This window comes from Lissotriton vulgaris, chromosome 2_1 (genome assembly GCF_964263255.1).
Source record: "Lissotriton vulgaris chromosome 2_1, aLisVul1.2, whole genome shotgun sequence".
Lineage (NCBI taxonomy): Eukaryota > Metazoa > Chordata > Amphibia > Caudata > Salamandridae > Lissotriton > Lissotriton vulgaris.
In genome coordinates this window covers 1,748,284,021-1,748,307,016 of record NC_141687.1, presented here as the reverse complement: position 1 = coordinate 1,748,307,016, position 22,996 = coordinate 1,748,284,021, and the positions used below count along the sequence as shown (strand labels likewise).

The window sequence follows — 22,996 nt, the reverse complement described above, 5'->3', positions numbered from 1 at the left end:
GCTTGATATTTATCGCAACCTCTATATATAGATCATAAACAAATTGGGGAAAGTGGACCACCCCATGCGGAAGTTTTAAAAACATTTGGAGCAATTGCCATGTTTCCCCCACCTGAAGTCTGTCAAAATGCACATTGCCATTGTAAGTACTCCCACTGGGCACCAGATTTGTAAATCATGTCACTAGTATGTACTAAAATCGGTTGAAAGTGTACTACTACAGGAGTACTGTGCCTCATCATACTACATGAACTAGAGGTCAACCAATAGCTTTGTTTTTGCCCCTTCGTTATCGTACAGTTGGATTACTGCAAGACTGGAAATAACAGAAGTACAATACAAATTATGTACAAGAGAAATCCCTTCGGAATAATTTCAAGGCCTGTCAACTTCCGGTCCCCTCGATCTCCCACAACGTATTCTTGGTATTTTACAGACCAGACCTATGTGCCCGTATTCTACTCACCATCACAAGGATTGACCGCCACTGCTGCTATGCTGCCCGCTGCGCAGCCAGCGAGGAAGGAGACATAAAATGGTGATTTTTCTTCGCCGGCCTTCTGTCCCAGGTTGTTCAGATTGGCAAAGAGGGGGAAGTAAACGATTGAAAATGGGACGTCCCTAAAAGGACAAAAATAAAAAGGTCTCTCAGAAAGCCATACTGTCAGCAAATGTATACTAAGAAGAGAAAAAATGGTATTGCAGCAAAAGGTCCACCACTTAGTTATTGCAAAGTTTGTGTGTATGAGCAAAGATGACCACAGACTTCTCTTAATCAGTTAAACTTGTTTCAACATTGTGAATTCCATGGAGTAGAACACCAAGCTTTTGTTGTCACAGCCACAGTCTGGATGGGTACAGTCAAACACCATATCGGTACGAACAGCACCATAACAGCCTCATAAGCACAGTAGCTTTGTCAAGTTTTGCATTCGGCACAACTACTACTACTTCAGAAACTCATTCAACACGTTTTGCAGCGATACTCTGGAATATTGGTAGAGCTCCGAAAGTGCTATGTTAATTAAACTGACAAGACAGAAGAAGATATCTTAGGCAAGAACACATTATCATGGGACTCCAAATGGGGGATGACCGAACTTGGACCAACACCCAGAACCCATACGAGGAACCTTGGAATAATCATCAACAGCAAAATGGACATGACCGCACAACACTGTCCCTGTACCCTGCTTCCAAACCCTGAAGATGCTGAGGAAGATCTTCAAATGGCTGCCGCACAACACTAGAAGAACTGTCACTCACACCCTAGTCAACAGCAAATTAAATTATGAGAATACCTTCAATGCCAGGATCACAAAAGCAACTCACTAGAAGGCTATAAACCGTCCAGTACTCTGCAGCCAGACTCATTCTCAACCTCCCTTACACAACTCACATCAGACCACACCTCAGGGAACTACAAGGTTACCGACACAGAAACGTGCTCAAGTCAAACTTCTCAGATACTTACAGGGCACTACAAAACTCAAGCCCCACCTTCCTTAAAAGTCACATCTCCTTCCACCAACCACCCAGACACCTCTGCTCCAAAGGACTTCCACCCACACATCCCACGCATACAAAGAACCAGATTAGGAGTACAGGCGTTTTCTTACATTGCTACTAAAGCTTAGAATGACTTTCAACTCCACATTGCAGCCTCCTCCTCTCTTCTTGAATTCCACAATATGCTGAAGACCTGACTTTTCAATTAACCAATCTACTTCATAGGCAGGGCTAGGCACACACACCTGCTCAGCACCAGAATACCCTTGCGGGTGATAGTGGGCTTTACAAATGCACATAACATTTTGATAAGGATGATCCTGTCTTCCAGATCACACAAGGGTCTATGCAGATACTGATCATAATTTATGGCAACAAACCACGGAGGGACACAACAGCAAGGATCGCAGAGACATTTTGCCATGAAATATAACAAATAAGGTACAGTCTGACCCAAAAAAAAAAAAACAATCTAACCTATTCTAGGACTATCACATTTACCCTGATATGAGATGTTACTACAACTAGAGAATCCCCCATAGGCCGTATTCTGGAATTTGGTAGAGGGATCGAGGTGTAACAATTGGCTTGAGCGAGCCACCTCCAAACGCTGTTCACAGGAGCACATGAGCAACATCAAGGGTGACCAGATCCCTGCTGCACTTCGGGAACTTTGTCGTTGCCCAGTGCAGAGAGCGTGCCATGACTTTGTGATGGAATTAATTTGGTACCTTGGACTCCCGCTCAATGCATTTCCGACACCTACCTTACCAGCGTGGCCCCGAGGCCTTTGTAGAGTCCTGCAATGCCTTTGGCCTTGAACAGCTCCCTGCTGATCTGCATTGCTGTAGGTCGAGGCTGGGGCACCGACTCTGCAGCTACTGCTGTCCCTGCAGCGGTACTTATCTGGGCCTCGGCAGACATCATCTTTCTCTGAGCAGCTACATGAGAAGAACAGATCACCGGAAATTAGAAATTGACACACATTCACAAACATTATTCTTCGTGCCATACAATTCTGAAATGTGTTTACACCAGGGAAACGGAAGTTTCCGTTCAGGAAATTATGGTTTGTCTATTGTATCAGTCTTTTTTTGTTATCTTTGTTAAATAAAAAAATAAATAAATAAATCTTGCTGCTTGCTGCAGTGCCAGACAAAAGTGTGATGTTCCGTCTCAGCCCTGCTGTACTACAATGCATAGCAGCTCTGAGATAACACCATGCCCCTGCAGTGAGCAGCTGACGTGTTAAGATATTTTGTGTCCTTGTACAAACATTTTCTACTAAAAAGTCACAATTTCAGTTTTGCACACAAATGTACTCCAGGCTAGGCAGAAGATGGCAAATATTTACTTATGTGTTCTGGATAAGGCTAGTGCACAGAGCCGTCACAGGAATACAATGGGAGCATAACAAAGCCCTATGGTGAAGAAGGCACCCACGTGTTCTTTCACTATTCCATGGTCTTAAATTAACTTCCGCACTAAGAGAACCTCTCGCTATTTGCTTTGCGATGCTGGTGAAATATATTTGGAAGGGGTCAACCAGTTCTCCAATGTGCTAAAAGAAATGGGCTATATTTGTTGATTATGCGTTGTTCTTGCCATATTATCTGAGCCTTGCATTTAATTCAATCTCCTTAAACCCGAAACTGGCCACATTGGTTTGCAGCTATGTTAGTAAAGTGGGGCTTTGCAAAATAAAAAAGTAAATTATACACTGCCTCTCCTGGTGTACACACGCTGCAAAGAGTGAAAGAGTGAGGAAGAGAAAAACAGAAACAAAAAGACAACAAGCATTGGCATAGTCAATAGGTCTCGCCTTTGGGGCCTTTTAAGTGTTCATACAGAGCTATTGGCTTTGTTAACGTCTTTAATCTGTGTTGTAGAGCATTGTGAATGTTGTGCAGCATGTTGCAAAGTTATAATTAACATTATATACAACGGAACTACCCTAATAAAAAACAAAATTAACTTAAAACATGTGTTCTATTTTGTCCATGCAATGCTGGCAACCTTTCCCTGCCTGTTCTAATGGCGTGATAAAGGCTGTGTAAAGGTTGTGGCGGTGCAAGGGCTGTGGCACTTTCAAGACTGCGTGAAGGTTGTGCGTGCAGGGTGCGATGGTGGAACGGCCATCTGTAAAGATTGTTACAGTGGAAGGGATGTAGCGCGTTACAGACTCCGTTATGGTTGTGAACGTGCAAGACTGTGTGCAGGTTGTGATTGTGGAAAGACCTTCTGCTTAAATATTGCGACGGTTTAAGGGCTGGTGGCGCATTAAAGACTGCGTGAAGTTTCTGCGTGCAGGTTGTGATGGTGAAAGCATTGGCATAGCCAACAGGTCTCGCCTTTGGGGCCTTATATGTTTTTAGCCAGGCAGTACATTTTTCTGGGTGCTACAACATCTACTGTTCTTTAATATAGAAGCTTTGACACTAATAAGCATATTAAAGAACTGCATTGAGAAGTGCGTATTTAAAGTGTTATTTTTGTATAACTGGAAGTATGAACTTCTATATTGTGAAGTGCTTTTCATATGCTATGTGAAATTGCAGCTAGACCTGGTCTAGAAATAGCAATGACAAATGCAATGCTGTCAATCGAGTTACATATGCAGGGGGAACAAACATAACGGATGCAATTTTAAGACTTAACTGGAGCCTTTGGTGCCTCATGTTCTAAGCCTGACACTGTACCCTTGTAATATCAGAGTGGCGATTACATTGCAATACCGAAGGGATGAAATGTCGAAATACCAGACCAATGGCCAGAACTGGGTGCATAGGGTTTGGTTTATTTAAGCTCCAAATAACAGTAACATGCCAGTTTCATACAATAACTTCTGAGTACCTCCAATCACATAGGGATAACAATATCCCTGTACAACTATTAGAGTCTTTCAGGCTGTAAGAATGTGCCATTGATTGTCCTTGACATAAGAATCTGAGGTACCAAAAGTTTTTTGGTCTGCTGGCCCAAAGTGTTTAATATGAAGCGTTTTTCATTCATTTTGTTCCAACTCATTCAGAAAAACCGTAGACCCCTGTTAATTATGAGTAGCTGACACTAATGTTAGTGGATTGTGGTTCATCATTGACCAAATATGGGCACAGAAAAGAACGTCCCTTATTACGCCGTGTGCCACAAGAGTGAAAGAAACTCCGCAAATAATTTTCCCTTTGGTTCTAAAGATAGACCCCCACACCCACTCCCCCAAGTTTGAAATTACCACCCCCCTCTACCCCCCCTTTAAAGTTTGTGTCTAATTGCGCCCCTGACAGCAGATGCAGTGTTTTAAACTTTTTTGTTATGCGAGAGTTGTGGCTGGAGTTCCGCATGCACATTAGTGTACACAGAAAAAAACAAAGATGCCAGTTATCAGATCGCTCTGGTGCCAGCGTGTGATCCCTGGTCACTAGTGAAGAATAACCCACGTGTGCCACACATGCCCGGAGGGAGACCACTGTAATTAGTCTGGCCAGAGGGAGAACACGACGTGGAAATGATGCAGTATAATAGAGCTTTGCAATGAGGACAGGGGTGAGTGGGGAGGGGTGCAGGCAGTGAAGCGTGAGAGTGAGCCAATTAAAATGGGGAAAGATGAAGAGAAGAGTAGGTGTTTTTAGCGAGATGTAGAGGGAGGGAAATGGAGAGCTGTGAATGCAAAGAAAGATGTAGTTGTGAGAAAAGGAGGGACGTAAAAGAGGAAGGTATTTCAACGAGTAGGAGATAGCAGGTAAAAGGCAGGGGAGAACGGATAAGAGGAGAGGAGGGGTAAAAGAGGTGAAGCTGGCAAAAGATAAGGAGCAAGAGGGGTATATGCTCAGAGCTTTATCTTAATGTGTGCAATTAAACGCTGAAGTGTGGTACGTCTTGATGGGCAGTGCTTACGAGAGTACACCAACACCCAAACACATGGCTTGTGACTCGTGTCGGTATGTACAGATTTCTATCAGATTTTTGTAGTGTTTAGCATTATTGGGGCTCCGTTGTAATTTAAGGCAGACCTGGGGTGTGCTGGCAGATTTGAAAGTAATGTGCAAATAATGGTTTTAGAGACCGCTTCCTGCTAGATTTACGCCGTTTTACTGCAGGATGTCACTCTCTTCACCATTAGCTGCTCTACAGATAAAGACATGTTGGCAAACCTGCAGGATGCCAGCTACTTTGCTGCTTCTCCCAGTTACCATGGTTAAGTAATCGCGGACACTTAAAATAGGTTACAAGATGACTCCATATTACAAAGGAACAGGGAGACAGATTGGGCTTTTCTTTTCACATAGTAATGCATTCCGGTATTGTCATCTTCGTTAACGTCAGTGTGCATTTAAGTAACATCATTAGATGTCAAAGTACTTTAGAAATATAGTACCCTTGTTTTTAAAAGCCAATTTGTCTATTATGCCTTGAGGCACTGCACTAGCTAACAGTTTTAAGAATGCTAATAAAAAATCAGCATGCAAAACCAAGCGTCTCCTCTTCGTACCGCCCACTAATAGAACATTGTTCCCACAAATATTTTTTTTTTTTTAACTGTGCACGAAACCAGTAAACGCCAGAATAAACGTAAAGCCGAGTTCACTTGTGATTTTACTGTTGAAGTAATAGATCGATATTTAAAGTTGACCTGTAAATTCCATTAAAAAATATCTGACAGCGTCAAATTTTACATTTAACATAACAAGTTGCACTTATTTAACACGATTTATTTAATTTCACATTTGATGGCGTTTAACGTCCCTTCCTTTATAATAGCCCTTATAAAATTTCAGAATAAAGTTTTGGGCTGCAGGTGTGTATAAGTTTGAAGGGTGCTCTCAGGGGTACAGTACAGAGCACAGATAGTGGGGGGGGGGCAAATACACTCTGGTAAAGTGCAATTTCAGATTTTGCCCGTCTCTAAGTGAGACCCATACTTTTCTAACTTGCACGCTCAGCTGTAAAGGTCAGGGGTGGGTTGCCTGCGCACACTACCGCTTCATTAATCATGGCAGGCGGTAGCCCCTTTAATTAGATTAGGGCCTGGCCAGCTTCCAGCTGCTCATCAGAGTCCCGCTGGCCGAGCTCCCCCTGCGAGTCCTCTGCATGCGCGGCTCACAGGCTCTTACTTGTGCTTGATCTCCAGCAGGATCCTGCTTAAGCTGCGCCGCCATGGTGTTGATGCAGCTTCCTGCTCCCCTGTGCATTTGAGCTTCACAGTTTTCGGACCCCTGCACCGTAACCTGCCACCCCGACCCAGAGTAGCTCCCGGAGTGACGTCATGCCCACACCAGCTCTTCTTGTCAGAGGTGACCTCGCCTCCGTAACATCCCTGCCCCGCCCGGCACAAGTGCCCCGGAGAGCTGGCGAGGCCATAGGAGCAGAAGGAGGAGAAGTAGTGGGGGGCGGAAGAGGCCGGCTCCGGAGTGACCTGTCGCAGCCGCCACTTGCACTACACAGGCGGGCCATGGCAAAGGGAGAGGAGGAGGCAGTGGGGTGCCTCCGAGCCGGGGAGCTGTAGGTCGGCTCCTGGATCTCCGTGCTGCTGGAGCAAGCCGTGAACGAGGCACTGGTGGTGAGCTTCCAGTGGGGGGCGGCGAAAAAACGCATGTTGCACAGCTGATTACTACTAACTGAAACAAGCGTGTGCGCCTCGTGCTGGCAGCAGGGGGGAGGGAGAGAGGAGGGGGCATGCGCGATTCCCTTGCGGGAGCGAGCCAGGGGCACCATGTATTTGTAAGTTAATTATAAACCTATGGTGCCAAGCTCGCTCCCGCAAGGGTATCGCCAAATGTGCACGCGTTGCCATTGAAGGCTATGGAACGCATGCACGTTTTAGCCTGAAAAAGAAATACATGGCTACATGTCTCTTTCCTATGCAGTGCATGCGCTCTGCGTAGGCGAGACCTAAAAAGAATACGAAGGGGCGTATTGCTGTGTATTATGATCCTTTAAGATCATTAAGAAGTTCTGGTGACATAATAAACCACACGACCTTAGGCAACATTGCCCGAGCGTGCCACTGTATATGCCACTAGATTGGGGTTTAATGCATCCTGTTTTAGAAGTAGATTTATCTTTAGAAGTGAAGGAAGTAGCAGCTGTTCTTTGCAATGTTGAGCTAAAAGCATTTACTGATTGCATGGGAGGGTCAGTTTTTGCCCAGCCGATTGATTAACCTGGATTGTGGGTTTTGTTTATTTAGTGAGTCAAGAATTACATCAGACTATAAACTGATTTTATAGGCTAAAGCAGTTCTAGTAAATTATGGAAAATAATTCACGGGTACAGCAATTTCTGTGAAAGTAGTTGTTGGAACCGCTGCAGACTGTAAATTAACAATAGTCTAACATTTAATAATACACTGTTCACTATAAGGATATGATCATCAGATATGATCATCCCTGAAATGCGGCTTACTTCGTGCCTTGCTCACCAGTTTTATTTCTAGCTTCATTTTGATCTTTTTTTATAGGTCAACCTAGTTGGATAGAGGAAGCCAGACCCACTGCACTTTCATAAGTAAAAGACAAATAGATGGGTAACACACAGCTGCCACAGTTTAAGGTTCCATATGTGTGACATTTCCATGGTTGTAGTGCACTTATGAGTGACATTCAGCTGCCAAATGTGTGACACTTCGAGTGACACTGTCTTGCGAGTAAAACCAAGCAATGAAGTGCCTGGAGAGAGAGACATATCACAAATTGCACCCCTTTATGAAATTAGAAACTCTAAAATATCTTTAAACTACTAAAAAAAAACCTTAAATGAAAGGTCAACACTTGCTTGATAATTAACACTAAATCTCTGCATATTTTGAGGCAGCCTACCTTATAGTGTATGTAGTACAATTTTAAAACATTGTGCATATCGACAGTGCTGTCGGTGACAAGCTGTGACCTAGTAGAACTATAATGTAGAAGTCACTACCCCTTCCCACTGTGATACCATGGAAAAATAAATTCTCTCTAGTCGCACACAAAAACATCTTCAGTGATTGCATTAAGTAATTGGGGTTTCATGACGTTAACTTAAAAAAAATGTGTTTCTCATCAATTTCTTTACCTTGGATGATTTATCATCTTTCATTTAGGTATGTGGTTATTGTGTATGTAGTTACCTGCCTACCGAGAAGTGTGGCTCAATGATTAGAGCGGCAGACCCTGATGTAGAGGTCTAGCCCGGGACCAGGGTTCAATTCCCCGCCTCGGCGGGTCTTGGGCTCAAAAATTCCACGGACCTGATAATTCTCGCCTCGGTGCCTATTCTAATCATGGAGTCCCACTCTGCAACTCTGGGCAATAGCTTGCTTAATCTCCACAACGGCCCCCACAACGCTAAGGATGCCTGGCCCCCACCTTGGGGGTGCCCAGGAGTGGACGCCTCACAGGGAAAGCCAGGATGGGTTCCACAGCGGTATTCGTACAAGCGCCTTGAGACCCTTGCGGGTGAGTAGTGCGCTATACAAGTATCAATTTACATTTACCTAAAATCAAAGATGAACAAAATAATTATAGAATATTTTTTTTCTCAGATTATGTTTTGTCGTGAGACCTAGGCCGCAGTGGCTCGTGCAGCAGTTAGAGTGCAAGCCCATTTAGGCATTATCACTTTTGCCGTTTCAAATTTCAGCAGATATTTAAACCTGGCTTCAGAGCAGGACATCCGAGCAGCATATTACATAGGATACTGATAGCTTGGCTTTTGCAGCTGCATAGAGCTTGAAAATGCCACACACCACTTTGATGATGAATACATAAATACCAAGCATTCTCTGTGTGAAACACAAAATAACCCACCTTCATCCCCTGGCATTTCTGTGCTCCCAGCTTGAAATTTTAATTTAGAAAAACATGCCTCTGAGCAGTGTAAACTAACAGGAATGGTGGCCTAGAATGCTTGAGCACACATGCTGCAGAGATCAGATGAGGACAGTGCAGTCATTAAGGACAGTGCATTAGACTGAGAGTGTGTGACTCATCTGACTGCTGCCATTCCACAAGTGCCTGAAGAGAGCCTTCCAGGCTGAGCGCTTTCTCCCGCTAGCTTTATCTTCAGTGGAGACGCCTTGGGGCTGACGTTCATCAGCTGGAGTGGGTAGGGGGCTACGGGCTGCAGTCGGAGAATCACAAGCATCAGCTCCAGCGTCGTCCCTAAAGTCAGTTACACTAGTGTGGGCATAATAAAATAATACATTTTGCTTCCGGGTTCCATATGGCCAGAAGGGGGAGTAGAGAACAATCACACGGCACGGCCCGCTCTGCACAGGGGTGGAGAGTCAGGACGGGGGAATATAAAAAAAAAAAATTTAAAACGTACTTTGAGGCCAGGTCTTGAATCTCTGCTCCTGCTCTTCTGCCTCCGACTCAAAGACAGGAAGCAGGCAGCCATGCTCCCTCACCTAAGCCAAGCAAAATGCTGTAATGCAGCATTGTGATTGGTCTGAGCGCCTTGACAGGGCGCTCAGCCATGGGCTGGAGGGGTGGACCTGTTCTGAATGCAGGCTATAATGCAGCCTGCTTGGAGAAAGGGGAAAGTGCGGATGACTGGTGTGGGCGGCCCGAGAGGGCTGACAAAACAGTCATTGTGCACTTAGGAGTGGGCACACCACTCCTCCCCTGTTCCGAGAACAGAGCAGCCCGACCACCCGCCTGGCCGCAAAGCAGCAGGACGCGAAGCATAAAATGACAATACCTCTAAGTTATTATAATTTTATGTTTCTACTTCCCACTGCTTAAAAGCAGTGAGGCGATGCTCCTCTGCCATAGCAGAGGAGCCGCCACTGCCGCTCTGACCGCTTGCCGTTACTAATAAGTGGTATTCTCACTAGTCACACAAGGACTGACGTGCCAGTCAGTAAGTGCGACCTCCTCCTGGTTGCCCAGGCACAAAAAGACACCATTCTGTCTGCCTGTGGGGTCAATCACCCTGTGTGGTCAGTGCAGTGGGGCAAGTCACTTGTCAGGTGCGGTGCCCAGATCCACGTGGGGCACTATCACTCGCTGATGGGAATTGGTTTGCCTGCACAGTGCCAGTTTATTACATCAATAAGAAAAGTGCACGCTCACACATCTCCATGTGTGGCATCGGATGGTCTGTCTTTTATTGTTTATGACCACCATGTCTGCCCATGTTAGCACGTATTTGTTAGCTGGGCTTGCCCGATGTGAGAGATTAAATGATTTACCCAAGGCACCCACCCAGAGTTCATGTATTGTGTATTTTTGTTAGTTTGAACACACACTCTATAGCCACTCTGCCAGCCGCGCCTTCACTGCAGCCGCTTGGGGTAGTTGGAGGGAGTGCTTAAATGCTTGACTAATGCATTTTAGTTTGGCGATGCGGACACCAGCACTAAAATACTTTAATATAACCCTTGATGCGTGGTACTTGACACTCAGGGCTGGTAACAAGGAGTTTTCGGTGAAAAGATCACGGTTTCCTGCCAGCCAGAGAGTGATAACCCCTGCTCCCCACACGGGGCGCCATTATCTCTCTGAAACACTGGTATCACCCTCCCTAATAGCTCACGCATTGCTTTAGAAAGTGGAACTTATTAACATACGGCTCACTTAAATGCTTGCCCTGCTGCAAATGAAAACAACAATAAGGGCAACATTGTTTTCTACTAAACGACTGCAACAACGAAAAACAACAGCATTTTCCTGCAATATATTTCCATAGCCACGGAGGGGTCTAGTCCCAAACGTAAATATGCTCGTGTATATTTACTCCTTGTGTGTATTTTCTACTACAGCTAGTAGTAACTTTACACGTATTTGTTATTTAGCACTTCTGAGTATAGATTTACACCTAGCTGTAGACTTGCATGCCTCCACCCCCTCAATTAAGGAGGTGGAGACTCCTAAAACAAGATTAACAAAGGTAAGGTTACATTGAACTAACTTGGCACAGATAGGTACATTTCTCCGCCTCCATGATGAGAATCTCCCAGTAGGAAAGTATAGGGAAAATTATTAACGTTTATTATTCTTTGAAACTAACTATTAAAAGTATTTTAAATTTCAAATATAAACGTAAACTAATTTATATTTGTTTACTTTTAAACTAAACTAATAAAATGGAATGCTACAACACAAATACTTATCAAAATCACATCTGTATTCAATAATGAGTTTAAACACAAATGTGTAAATAATAATTTAAATAATTTTTCAGAAATTGCTATTCTAACATTTTTATGCGTAATTTTGTTTAAAATTATGTGTTTAAATCATATATATGGGGTGCAATACATTTGAGTCTGTTCTGACAGCTTAAGGGTTGTAGTAACTTTAGAAGTGTAGTTTGTGAATATCAATGGTCTTGTTGGGGGCGTGGCCAACGATCCGAAGATGGCGGAAAGGTAGCTCCGAGGCTCTGCGCCGGCACCTCCGAAATCCTGCACTATTGCGCGACCCCAGTCCATGGAGGCCCCTTACAGCTAAGGGAGCTGAGGCCATAGGGACGGCAGAATCGCTTGTTGCCAGCGGATGTGGCCGAGGGCGTTGGATGGTGGATATTACCCGCGGAGTACCTCAGGCCCAGGGACAATATGGTGGCTCCGTCTCAGCAGAATCTCTTGTTGCCAGCGGATGTGGGCAAGGGCGTTTTGCCTTGTGGATATAACCTGCGGAGTACCTCCGGCCCAGGGACAAGATGGTGGCTCCGTCTCTTGCAACCTGAGATGTTACAGATGGGTTGACTGCGCCATGTGGCCTGGGTCCAGGGCATGCATTTTTCCTTCAGCGGAGTGCCGGGTGTGAGGATGGAGAGTGCCGCAGAGAGCCGCGACCAACCCCGGCCGGAGCCACAGAACGGAGTTACTGAGCCCCTAGGAGTTGCCACTTTGAAGCAGAAACATGGGCCGCTCTGGCGAAAGGTAGGAAACTGGCAAACAACGGAGCACCACAGTGAAAGAGCCGGGAACCACATCGGGTCCGAAAAAATCACAGCTAAGTAGAGAGGGCCCGGAGGCCGCTCTGAGGACATGAGACGTCAGGCTCACCTGAAGACACGCTCGCTGCAGAGCCGAAGAGTAGGAGACCCAGTCTGGAGCTGAAGAGCAGCGAGGTGTGTCCGGTCCATCCGGGGGAAGAAAGGTAGAGTGCTGTGGTCCGACTGGGTATTTCCCTCAGGAGTGATTGGCCCCACGCAAACATACTGCGACAGGAATGGATGGCCCAGACTCCTGACTAGTCTCCATGGACGGCTGCCCTTGAAGTATACAGAGTGCGGGGAGGTGGAATCGGCTCCCTACCTTGCCTTAGTGCAGATTGAGGGAAATGGAAACTCCCCCCATGGACGAGGCAGGATAACCAGAGTGCCTACCTAGAACATAGGTAGCCTGGAGGTACTGTGAGGATTACTTTTGGATACAAAGAAGGGAGAGGCCTACTGGGAAACACTCCCCACAGGCAGAAGCAGAAAATTACCTGGATATTGCGGGGCTGCCACCGGAGGCCTACAAGTGTGTGCTTGGTTCCCTGCTGGAGGGGGAATGGGGGAAACTAGGCTTAGGCAATGTGCCCTGCAGGTGGAAGTGGAGAGAATGGAGAAGAGGAGTCCTCGATAAACGCCCACCTACACATGGTATTGGATACGAAGTCCACGCTCCAACTAGACATTGGCTCAGTGTCAGTGGCACTAGCAGAACACCACAAGCTATCAGACAGAGTCAAGGAGACAGAGCAGATGCTGAAAGATATCCTTTCAGACCACAAAGCAACTACCCACAGAGTTGAAGATATCGAGGGAAGGGCACTCCCCTTGGAAAGGAGGGCGGAAGATGCCGAAGGGAGGGATTGCCGCAATAATATTTGCCTGGTGGGCCTACCAGAGGGAATCAAAGGGTCAGATACAGTGGCTTTCTTAGCACACTGGCTCTCCTTGGAGGTGACGATGAACCACCTTACTAAATTCTTTGCTCTGGAGAGAGCACTAGACAGATAAGGACATTATTTTACAGAGGGCACGCACACACGGCCTATATGAGTTTGACAATAGCAAGTTCCTGATTTTCCCGAACTTCACAGCAAAAGTACAACAACAGCGAGCTTCTTTCGGAGAGGCCAAGAAGGCACTCACAGAAGAAGGCATACATACTCTCTAATGTTCCCAGCCCAGCTCCGCATTGTGCTTAATGGCAAAACATCCTTCTGTGACACCCCAGATGCTGTGTGGACTTGGATAGAAATATACAAAACAGAAGTGTCTTCGATGAGACACCTGACAAACCCGGGAATGCAAATGTAAGTTCAGGAGACGAACCACACGGCCAAAAGGGGGCCTCGAATCACGAGGTCCCTCCACGCGCAGACGGAGGAACCGAAAGAGGCGGATATAGTATCCTAGCAGAGATCTGTGGACATTGGGGTCAAGTCCTCGGGCGCCGCTCCCCGAGTTCTGATTCAGGCAAATTGGCCTTAGGAGGAAAGAATCTACAGATAATCACTCCACAATTAGTTGAAGATATTATCTAAAAAAGACTCTGCTGGCTGGAATTCAGCTGCAGAGGCGGATATGGGCTCCTGCCATAGATGGGAAGGCTGGTGTCCCTTAGAGCCTCTTATTCAGATTGGCTTACCAGCTCCCCCTTTTATATTGACCCCATTGAGACTCAGTAGGGAACTTTCCCTCACTAATATTTTCTTCCTATATAAGTTTGGACGGTCAGCCGTTGCTGTATTGCCCTGGGATGCAGGAATTTATGGTTGGGGAGTTTGTTTCTTGGATTAGTCACTAGCAGGAGACTTGGCCGGCACTGGGGAAGCTGTGGAAGCAGAGAAAAAGGGTTAAAACCTGGAATACGGGATGGGGTTCTAAGCCAGGCACCATGGCAAATGCATGTCCTGTAATAAAAGGGTTCAGCTTCCAAACGTCATAGTATTCACTGTTATTTGTGCCGTCGGGTGCACAAGTGGTCATGCTCCAGGAGACCCACCTAACTAAGGAGGAGGTTTTTTATAATGAGGTCTTAGAACGGCTACGCAAAGTTGACGTGCAAGAATACCAAGATCGGACGCATGAGGAGAGGGGATGTCGGAGAGGCTCCTAGCATGGTTAGAACACCTGGAAACAAGAGGCTCGCATATAATGCAGTTACTTAGCATCGAGGGGTACTTCTGTATATACCAAGGGCTTTAATTGTAGCCTTTCATAGTTACTACAAAACTCTCTACGATCAACTGGAGTACGTTCCACCGGCAATGGAGGAATATTTCCCTACGTCCCTACTGATATGTAGTCTAGATCTAGAAATTCAGAGAGACCTTAGGGGCCAGTGACAGCATTGGAGATCTGACAAGCCATCAAAGAGATGGCTAGAGAGAAGACGCCCGGCCCAGATGGCCTACTGATAGAATTTTATTCAGAATTTGCCCCAACACGGATTCCGAAACTTGAAACGGTATTCACCGACTCCCTGCGGCTAGTATATCGGCTGGTGTCATCCAGGGAGGCATCCCCTACCTAAATACAAGTCCATCTCAGTCAGTCCAGAGGGCTATCACCCTTTATCCATGTTGAATGCAGATTTAAAAATTCCAAGATAAGTATTAACGATGAGGCTTCTCCCACATATGCCGGAGCTTATACATGAAGACCAGAACAGCTTTATACCAACTAGAACCATCTCTGGAAACTTGGGTAGGGTGTTGCACGTTCTCTATGAATTAGCATTTGTTAAGCGCATAACTACCCAGAGGCATCCCAGTGCTAGTGACAGCGAGCAGATGGAATAGGGAAATTAAGCCATATTTTGGAAAAGCCAAGTCTTCAGTTGCTTCCAAAAAGAAAGACGGGAGGGCGTTGAGCAGAGATGAATAGGAAGGGTGTTTCATAATCTAGCAACGTTGTAAGAGAAAGTATGGCCCCTGGAGCGGGCTCTCTTAATTTTAGGTACAGATGCCAGTAACACATTCGCTGAAAGGAGGCATCTTAAGGGGTGGTAGAAGGTATTGAGGGAGTGATTGATTTTGGAACCGATACCCCAAAGAGTTTTATGAGCTATACATAATGATTTTAACATTATGCGTTCATTTATTGGCAGCCAGTGCAGTGTTTTAAGAGCAGGCTTAGCAGAGTGTGTTTTTGGATTCTGGCTGATTCATTCTGCACAACCTGCAGTTTCCTGAGAGTGGAGTTTGGGGCCCAAGGTAAAGGGAGTTTCCATAGTCCAGGCGGGAGAGAACCAACGCCTGGACCATGCAGGTGTCAGAAGAAGTGGAATAATTTTCTGCATCAGTCTGATGATACCAAAGCAGGAGGCAGCTAGCTTCACTGCCTGGTGATCAAATATAAGAGCTCTATCCAGCCAGACTCCCAAGCTTTTGATCTTGGTTTTAGGGGCTGGCGGGGGGCCAAGGCAGTTGGGCCAGCTCAGTCCAGATATGGAACCATTATAAAAAATGGGGTAACCCAAACCGGTTGTTGGACCTGGGTGATCAATATTATCAACAGAAACAATGGCCCAACCCGTGATTGATTGTCAGCTCAATGAATCATATACTCACAGTTGATCATTTTCAAGGCTAAGTGAGGATTAAAGTTAATCTCCTCTTGTGGATTTAATCAAAAAATATTCATTCTGTTAAAAAAGCAACCACCTAGCAATACTGATTTATTACAAAAAGGAGTTTTAATAGATTACTCCAAACACAGCGAGAAATTTCATATATACATTTATACAATATTCAGAGCGAACGGTAGAAGAAAGAGCAACGTGCTTCTACAAGGGTGCCGGAAAACCACTTTTTTCTTCTTTTTTCCGGCACCCTTGTAGAGGAGATTAACTTTAATCCTCACTTAGCCTTGAAAATGATCAACTGTGAGTATATGATTCATTGAGCTGACAATCAATCACGGGTTGGGCCATTGTTTCTGTTGATAATACAGTCCAGATATGGAGTCTGAGTAGTTGCCCAAGATCATTAACTCGGTCTGGTCTCTATTGAGCTTGAGGCACGACTGGTCCATCCATGTGGCCACTGTTTCCAGACAGACTTCTAAGTTAGCTGGCAGATTCTTCGGATGATTTGAGGCTACTGTGAGAAGTTGGCCTGGTATATAATGCTCACTAATTCTAGTGATCACTTTGTACCATGCCAAGCAACCCTTATGATGATTGGTTGTAAGTCAACCTTATAGACCAGTTATCCTAGTGGTAACGTGGACAAAGCAGTCTTAGGCTAAACTCTGAAAGGCATGTGAAGCCAGCTGTATTACCATACACAACCCCCTTGAATACCAAATGAAAGGACACCACACAGATATATATTGAAAATATATATTGATTTATTAACTATAAAATCCCCTGGACTCTTTATGAGCACAGAAGCACAAGCGTTAAATCACAAGACAGTTTAAAATACACAAAAGTTGCACAATATGGATGAGCCCTAGGGGCCACCTAAACCATATACTAAGAAAGTGGTATAAGATATACCAATCGGAACGGGAACAGGCCTAGGGCCTTGGGAATCGCTGGAGCTATTCGAGACTAGCAGTGATTAAGTCGGGAAAGGCCCGCGGGACTCGGGTGCAGTGTCTAACGTGCACGCACTTTCCAATGTAAAGTCTATGGTGCGTAAAAAGTACAAAGTTAGTTAGTTTGGAACCTTCCGAGTGACCTAGAACGCTGAAACTTAAGACACAGGCCCTTGAGATGTGTACCAGTGTAGGAACACCGGCGGAGCTGAGTTACCTCACCCACAGGAAGCGGGTGCACAGGGTCGAAGTAGTGTCGGGTTTCGTCACGCTGGTCGATGGTGCTTGGAGCTGAAGATGCTGCAGGCGGCTCGTGTGAAGAGTTCCGGTGGATCCAAGGGTGGATCTGAAGATGTGAAGACCTGAAAGCAGAGGGGACAATGTTCAAAGTCACTAGCCAGTGACTACCGTGGAACCAGATTGGAACCAGGCGATGTCGGGTGCAAACAGGCGTTGAGGTGTAGCTTCTCTCTGCAGCCACGTGGACACCGGGGGTCGAGGACGTCCAGGAGTCGATCACGAGCTGTCCCACGCAGGCTTCTCGCTGTTGGCGGTGTCGGCAACTTGATCGGAGCAAACAGGCCTTGGCTAATGCAAGCCATGCAGGAATCGAAATATGCTTAACACTCGGACCAGCAAGGTCAGAGCGGGTGCTCCTCTTCACAGGAGCTTGGGCAAGTCTGGAGCAACCAGACCCGCAGTGTAGTTCGTCGGTTTCGTCGCCAAGATGGCCGCTGACCACGTGGCTTGTGGCCAGGATGGCGCGTCGAGTGGCACAATGCAAAAGGGCCCCACGCAGATCGTGGAGATGCTGGAGGGCTCTTCTTCGGTGCAAGGGCTGCTCGGTGGTGGGGGTTCTCAGTCCCCAAAGCACAACAACGAGGATGCCTCGGTTGCTGCGCAGTCAGCTTTTCGAGTGTCTTCCAAGAGGTCCGGTCCCAAGTCACTCGGTGCCTCCACGGGTTCCTTCTTTGCAGGGACTGTGGATCGGGCTGTGAGAGGTCTGGGAGTCTGGGTCTTGTCAGGCTCTGGGCTCGAGCTCCGGCGGGAGGCGGCGGCAAAGCAGACGTCGAGTTGCTGGTTGGTGCCTGTGTTCACAGGGTGGCCACTCCTAGGCCACAAGGGAGATTCTCTTCAGTCTTCTGTGCAGCAGAATGTCGAAGTCCAGTCTTCTTCTTGTTTAAAGTTGATTTCAGGATGATCTGCTGTGCAATGGCACTGCTCCCACTCTTATTCCCAATCTGAGGGGTGGATCACCTACTAGGTCCCTCCTCTGGGAGGAACCAGGAAGGGGGCGGTTACACCCCCTTTCCTTTGTCCAGCTCCTCGCCAGGCCTGGGTCTGGAAAGTCCCAGGACCGGTTTGGACTGGCTTATGCACGGGGACACCTGTGTGCCCCGGGCATGTCTCAATCTATTCAGCCCTGTCCTACCCAATACACAAAACCCTGTCTGGGGTGGTTCTCGCACCTCCCAAGGCAGGAAACCCTTTGTCCAAGCCTCCCTCGCTGGAAGGACTCCCAGCAGCAGGAGGTCAGACTCGTGTCTGTGGTGGCAGCATCCATTTTGTGATGCTGAGGCTCTGGTTAACTTTAACCGGGGTTAAGGCTACACACATGTCGTGTCCCTCTAGAAGGGTGGAATGCTATCCCCGTCGACAGAACTGTTGAGGGGATAGTATTCCAATTTGTATGACACCTTACTCAACATGTTTTGATAAAGCCAAACCAAAGATAGCATTTAACCGCGAGGATTATAATGCACTTAAGAGTATATGGTATGGCAATATCCCGGAACAGCTTAGGGAGTGGTTCCCGACAGCTGCAGACGGGCTCAGCTCATGCTAGAACACCGTCTCACATATTTCCAAGCACTCTGCCTCCAGGATTGATGAGGCCTTCCATAGGAGTGGGAACATATGTGTCCAGTTTAGGGTTAGATACAGGGATACTATATCTAAGTAAGAGGTGGTTACACCAACTTACCCCAGCTGAGTGATCAGCCAGTTGTGTCAAATATGGAGGCCAGGCAAGAGGTGGCACAATACATGCTGCAGCCCCTGGTAGGGCTTGGAAACACCTATGCCCTGGGTACCTAGGGTACACTGTTACAGGGGCCAATAAGGTGAACCAGTTCCAATTCGTAAGGCACCTAAAGTGCATTGGCAGTAATTTAGAGAGAGAACAGCAGGCTGTGGGTCTGATTAGCAGGCCCACAGCCACATTAAGTCATAAACCAGTGAAGCAAAAAGCAAAAATTTGGGGTGACCATAGGATAGCAGACCCTACTCTCCTACACAACCCCCCCCCCCAAACGCAGGGACATTAGACTAACCTTGACCAGTTGTGTTTTCATGTTCTAAGTGGAAGTACCTGGAGAGACCATCTGCGTTGCCATGGTCAGTCCCTGGGCGGTGCTCCACTGTAAAGTCCATCCCCTGTAGGGAAATGGACCACCTGAGTAGTTTGGGGTTTTCACCCTTCATCTGATTAAGCCATAAGAGGGGCTTATGGTCGGTCTGAATCTTGAAGTGAGTGCCAAATAAGTATGGTCTCAACTTCTTCAGGGCCCACACCACAGCAAAGGCCTCCCTCTCAATAGCTGACCAACGTTTCTCTCTGGGGGTCAGCCTTCTGCTAATAAAAGCAATGGGCTGGTCCTGGCCATCTACATTAAGCTGTGAAAGCACTGCTCCCACTCCCAACTCAGAAGCATCTGTTTGGACAATGAACTCTCTTGAGTAGTCAGGACTCTTCAGGATAGGTGCAGAGCACATGGCCTTCTTCAGGTCATCAAATGCCTTTTGACAGATTTCTGTCCACTGAACCTTTTTGGGCATCTTCTTGGATGTCAGATCATTAAGAGGAGTCACAATGGACCCATAATTCTTAACAAACTTCCTGTAGTACCCAGTCAGGCCCAAGAAAGCTCTGACCTGAGTCTGGGTAGTTGGAGGGGACCAGTCCATTATGGTCTGGATCTTACTCTCCAGTGGTTGAACTTTGCCTCCACCTACAAGGTGGCCCAGGTATACAACCTTGCTCTGCCCTATCTGGCACTTTGTTGCCTTGATAGTGAGGCCTGCCTTCTGCAGAGCCTCAAGCACTTCCTTCAGTTGGACCAGGTGATCCTCCCAGGTGGAGCTAAAGACAGCAATATCATCCAGATAAGCTGCACAAAAGTCATCCAACCCAGCGAGGACTTGATTCACCAACCTTTGGAAGGTGGCAGGTGCATTTTTCAAACCAAAGGGCATTACCACAAATTGATAATGCCCACTAGGGGTAGAAAATGCTGTCTTGGCTTTAGACTCCTCAGCTAACCTGATTTGCCAGTAGCCAGCTGTCAAGTCAAATGTGCTCAAATATTTGGCAGAAGCCAACTTGTCAATGAGCTCATCTGCCCTTGGAATAGGGTGTGCATCTGTCCTGGTGACAGCATTGAGTCCTCTGTAATCCACACAGAACCTCATCTCTCTCTTTTTTTTTTTTTTTTTAAATATATTTTTATTGCAGGAATCAGTAAATCGTTACATAATCGACCAGCATTATAAAACAAGCAAAATCAACGAGGCACAACCCTCCGTCCCCCCGCCGTATTTCTCGTACACAGCCATTCAGCCCACAACCCTGGGGTCGGGCGGCGAAAGTCAATGGGGGCTCAGCAGGATGTCAAAGCTGGTCCGGATGATCCACTGTCTGTCATCTGCTTTTCCAAACAAGCCTATAAACCCAGAAAGAAAACCCCACCCTCAAAAAGCTAAAAACCAAAGTAACCCCTACCCAACCCCGCCATCAGCGCACGGTAACTACCGCAACAGGATCTGCTAAAGGACCCATGGGGAAAACAACAGAGCTGAAAAGTTCAATCATCTAACGGGACATGGGACGAGCTGCATCCTCGCTGTCAGAGTCACTGGGGGCGCAATAATCCCTAAGGGCCTGCACTAACGTTTCCCACTCCAGCGCTGCCTCCTGCGCCTTCTCATTACGCTGCCTCCAAGCTAGCTGGTATCTCAGTGTGCTCTCCCCCGCCGCCCACTTCAAAAGTTTGCTGTGCCATCGGCCTCCCGTCGGACCAGCTCGTGCCTTCCAGTTCCTGGTCACCTCCCGCTTAGCAAGGAGCAGCCCCAAATCGATGAACTTGCTGGATATTTTGTTCTTGGGGGTATGAGGGAACCAGTGCAGGAGTCCCACCGCCGCGTCAATCGATAAGGATCTCCCCGTCACCTCCTCCAGGGTCTTCCCCACTTCTACCCAATAGGATGATAATCCCGGGCAGGCCCACAACATGTGGAGAAGGTCCGCTTCTTGGGCTGGGCACCTGGGGCAGTCACCTGAATTCGTAGCAAAATATCGCCTGATTTTCACCGGGGTCAGATAAGCTCTATGGAGCACGTAGTAGTGGACCAATTGAAAGCGGGCGTGGCGTGTGCCCTTCCAGGCTCGCCGCACCAGCTGGGACCAGGTCGTCTCCGGGATCTCCTTGCCAATGTCCACCTCCCAACGGGTTCTCAGAGTAGTGAGGGGAGCCAGCCCCTCATTGATCAGTCTGCTATAAAGGCAAGTGACCGCCTTCACCGTGCCCGCAGACATCATCACGTATTGGCACACCGGAGATAAAGGGGGTTCCTCCTGCCCATGTTTCCAGTGCGCCTGAATCGCTCGGATAAGGGCCGAGTGCAACAAAAAGTCGCCGCGAGGAATCTCGAAGCGATCGATGAGCTCCTGAAAGGGCAAAAGGGCCCCGTCCTCGTATAGGTCACCTATCAGCTGTAAGCCTGCGTCCTCCCAGTTCGCCAACCGCGACCAGTCGCCGCCATGGGGCAAAGCCGTCAGCATCCCCAAAGGTATTTCGGGCGCATACGGTATTCTCAGGTGGCCCCGGGCGTGAGCTCGGTTCCAACACAGGCGAACGGTCCGCTCCTCAAGCGACAAGTCCTGTAAGGCCAAACGTTGTCGCAGCGCTATGAAGGAAAGAACATGCCTGGCTATACCCGTACCCCTTCTGTCTTCTGGGCCCCGGAATTCCCGGGCGATCTCCTGGGTGAAGGTCTGGAGCTGCGCCGCCAAATAATACTTCTCAAAGTCCGGCACTGCAAGCCCACCCTCATCCTTCGGCCTCATCAGGGTCCTGAGGGCCACCCGCCGGCGGCCCGAGCCCCAGAGGAATCCGACTATCATAGATCCTAATAGTCGAAACGTGGCCGGTGGGACCCATATTGGCAGCGTCCGGAAATAATATAACAACCGGGGAAGCGCCACCATTTTGAGCAAAGCGATCCGCCCTGCCACCGAAAGCGGTAGCGTGGCCCAGAAGTCCATGCTGCCTCGAAGTGCTCGAGTGCCGCGGGCAATGTTCCCATCCAGGAGGTCAGATGGTTCATGATAGCCGTACACCCCCAGGTATTTAAAGCAGTCAGGTTCCCATCTAATCTCCCTGCTGAGAGCAGGGCTAGGGGTGCCCCTACGAACCGGGAACAGACAGGTCTTAGTCCAGTTCACCCGGAGGCCCGAGACCTCCCCAAACTCCGTGAGCGCCGTCGCAGCTCCATGTAAGGCAGCGAACGGGTCCTCGAGGAAGAGCAGCAGGTCGTCTGCATACAGTGAAATGTGGTGCGGGCCCGAAGGAGTCCACAGGCCCGTATAATGGGCTCCCGACCGGAGGTGCAGTGCGAGCGGCTCCACCGCCAGCGTGAAGAGAAGCGGGGATAACGAACATCCCTGCCTCGTGCCCCTCTCCACCGGATATTGTGAGGAAATGAGCGATCCCGCCCGAACCCTGGCCGATGCAGAGGCATACAGAACCTTGGTCCACCTGATGAAGCCCTCACCGAGACCGAACCTCCGTAACACAGTACCAAGGTAGTCCCATTCCAGGCTGTCAAAAGCCTTCTCCAAGTCTACCGATAAGACAACCGGGCACGGGGCGTCCACAAGCGGTTCTCCCAGTAAGCGGAACAACCTGCGAATGTTCATGGTGGTGTTACGCCTGGGGATGAATCCAGCTTGGTCCTC

The 22,996-nt window shown here is 47.7% G+C and overlaps 1 protein-coding gene across 3 annotated transcripts in view; it reads right to left on the bottom strand.

The window, feature by feature from the left end:
- The window catches only part of SLC25A22 (solute carrier family 25 member 22), a 318,065-nt gene that overhangs the window by 34,242 nt on the left and 260,827 nt on the right, over window positions 1-22,996 (bottom strand). For all 3 annotated transcript variants that reach the window (XM_086957761.1, XM_086957763.1, XM_086957762.1), the window contains exons 7-8: window positions 2,276-2,450; window positions 467-621 (exon numbers count right to left, since the gene is read on the bottom strand). In XM_086957761.1, coding sequence (XP_086813887.1) covers window positions 467-621; window positions 2,276-2,450 — 330 coding nt within the window. The remainder of the gene's footprint in view (window positions 1-466; window positions 622-2,275; window positions 2,451-22,996) is intronic.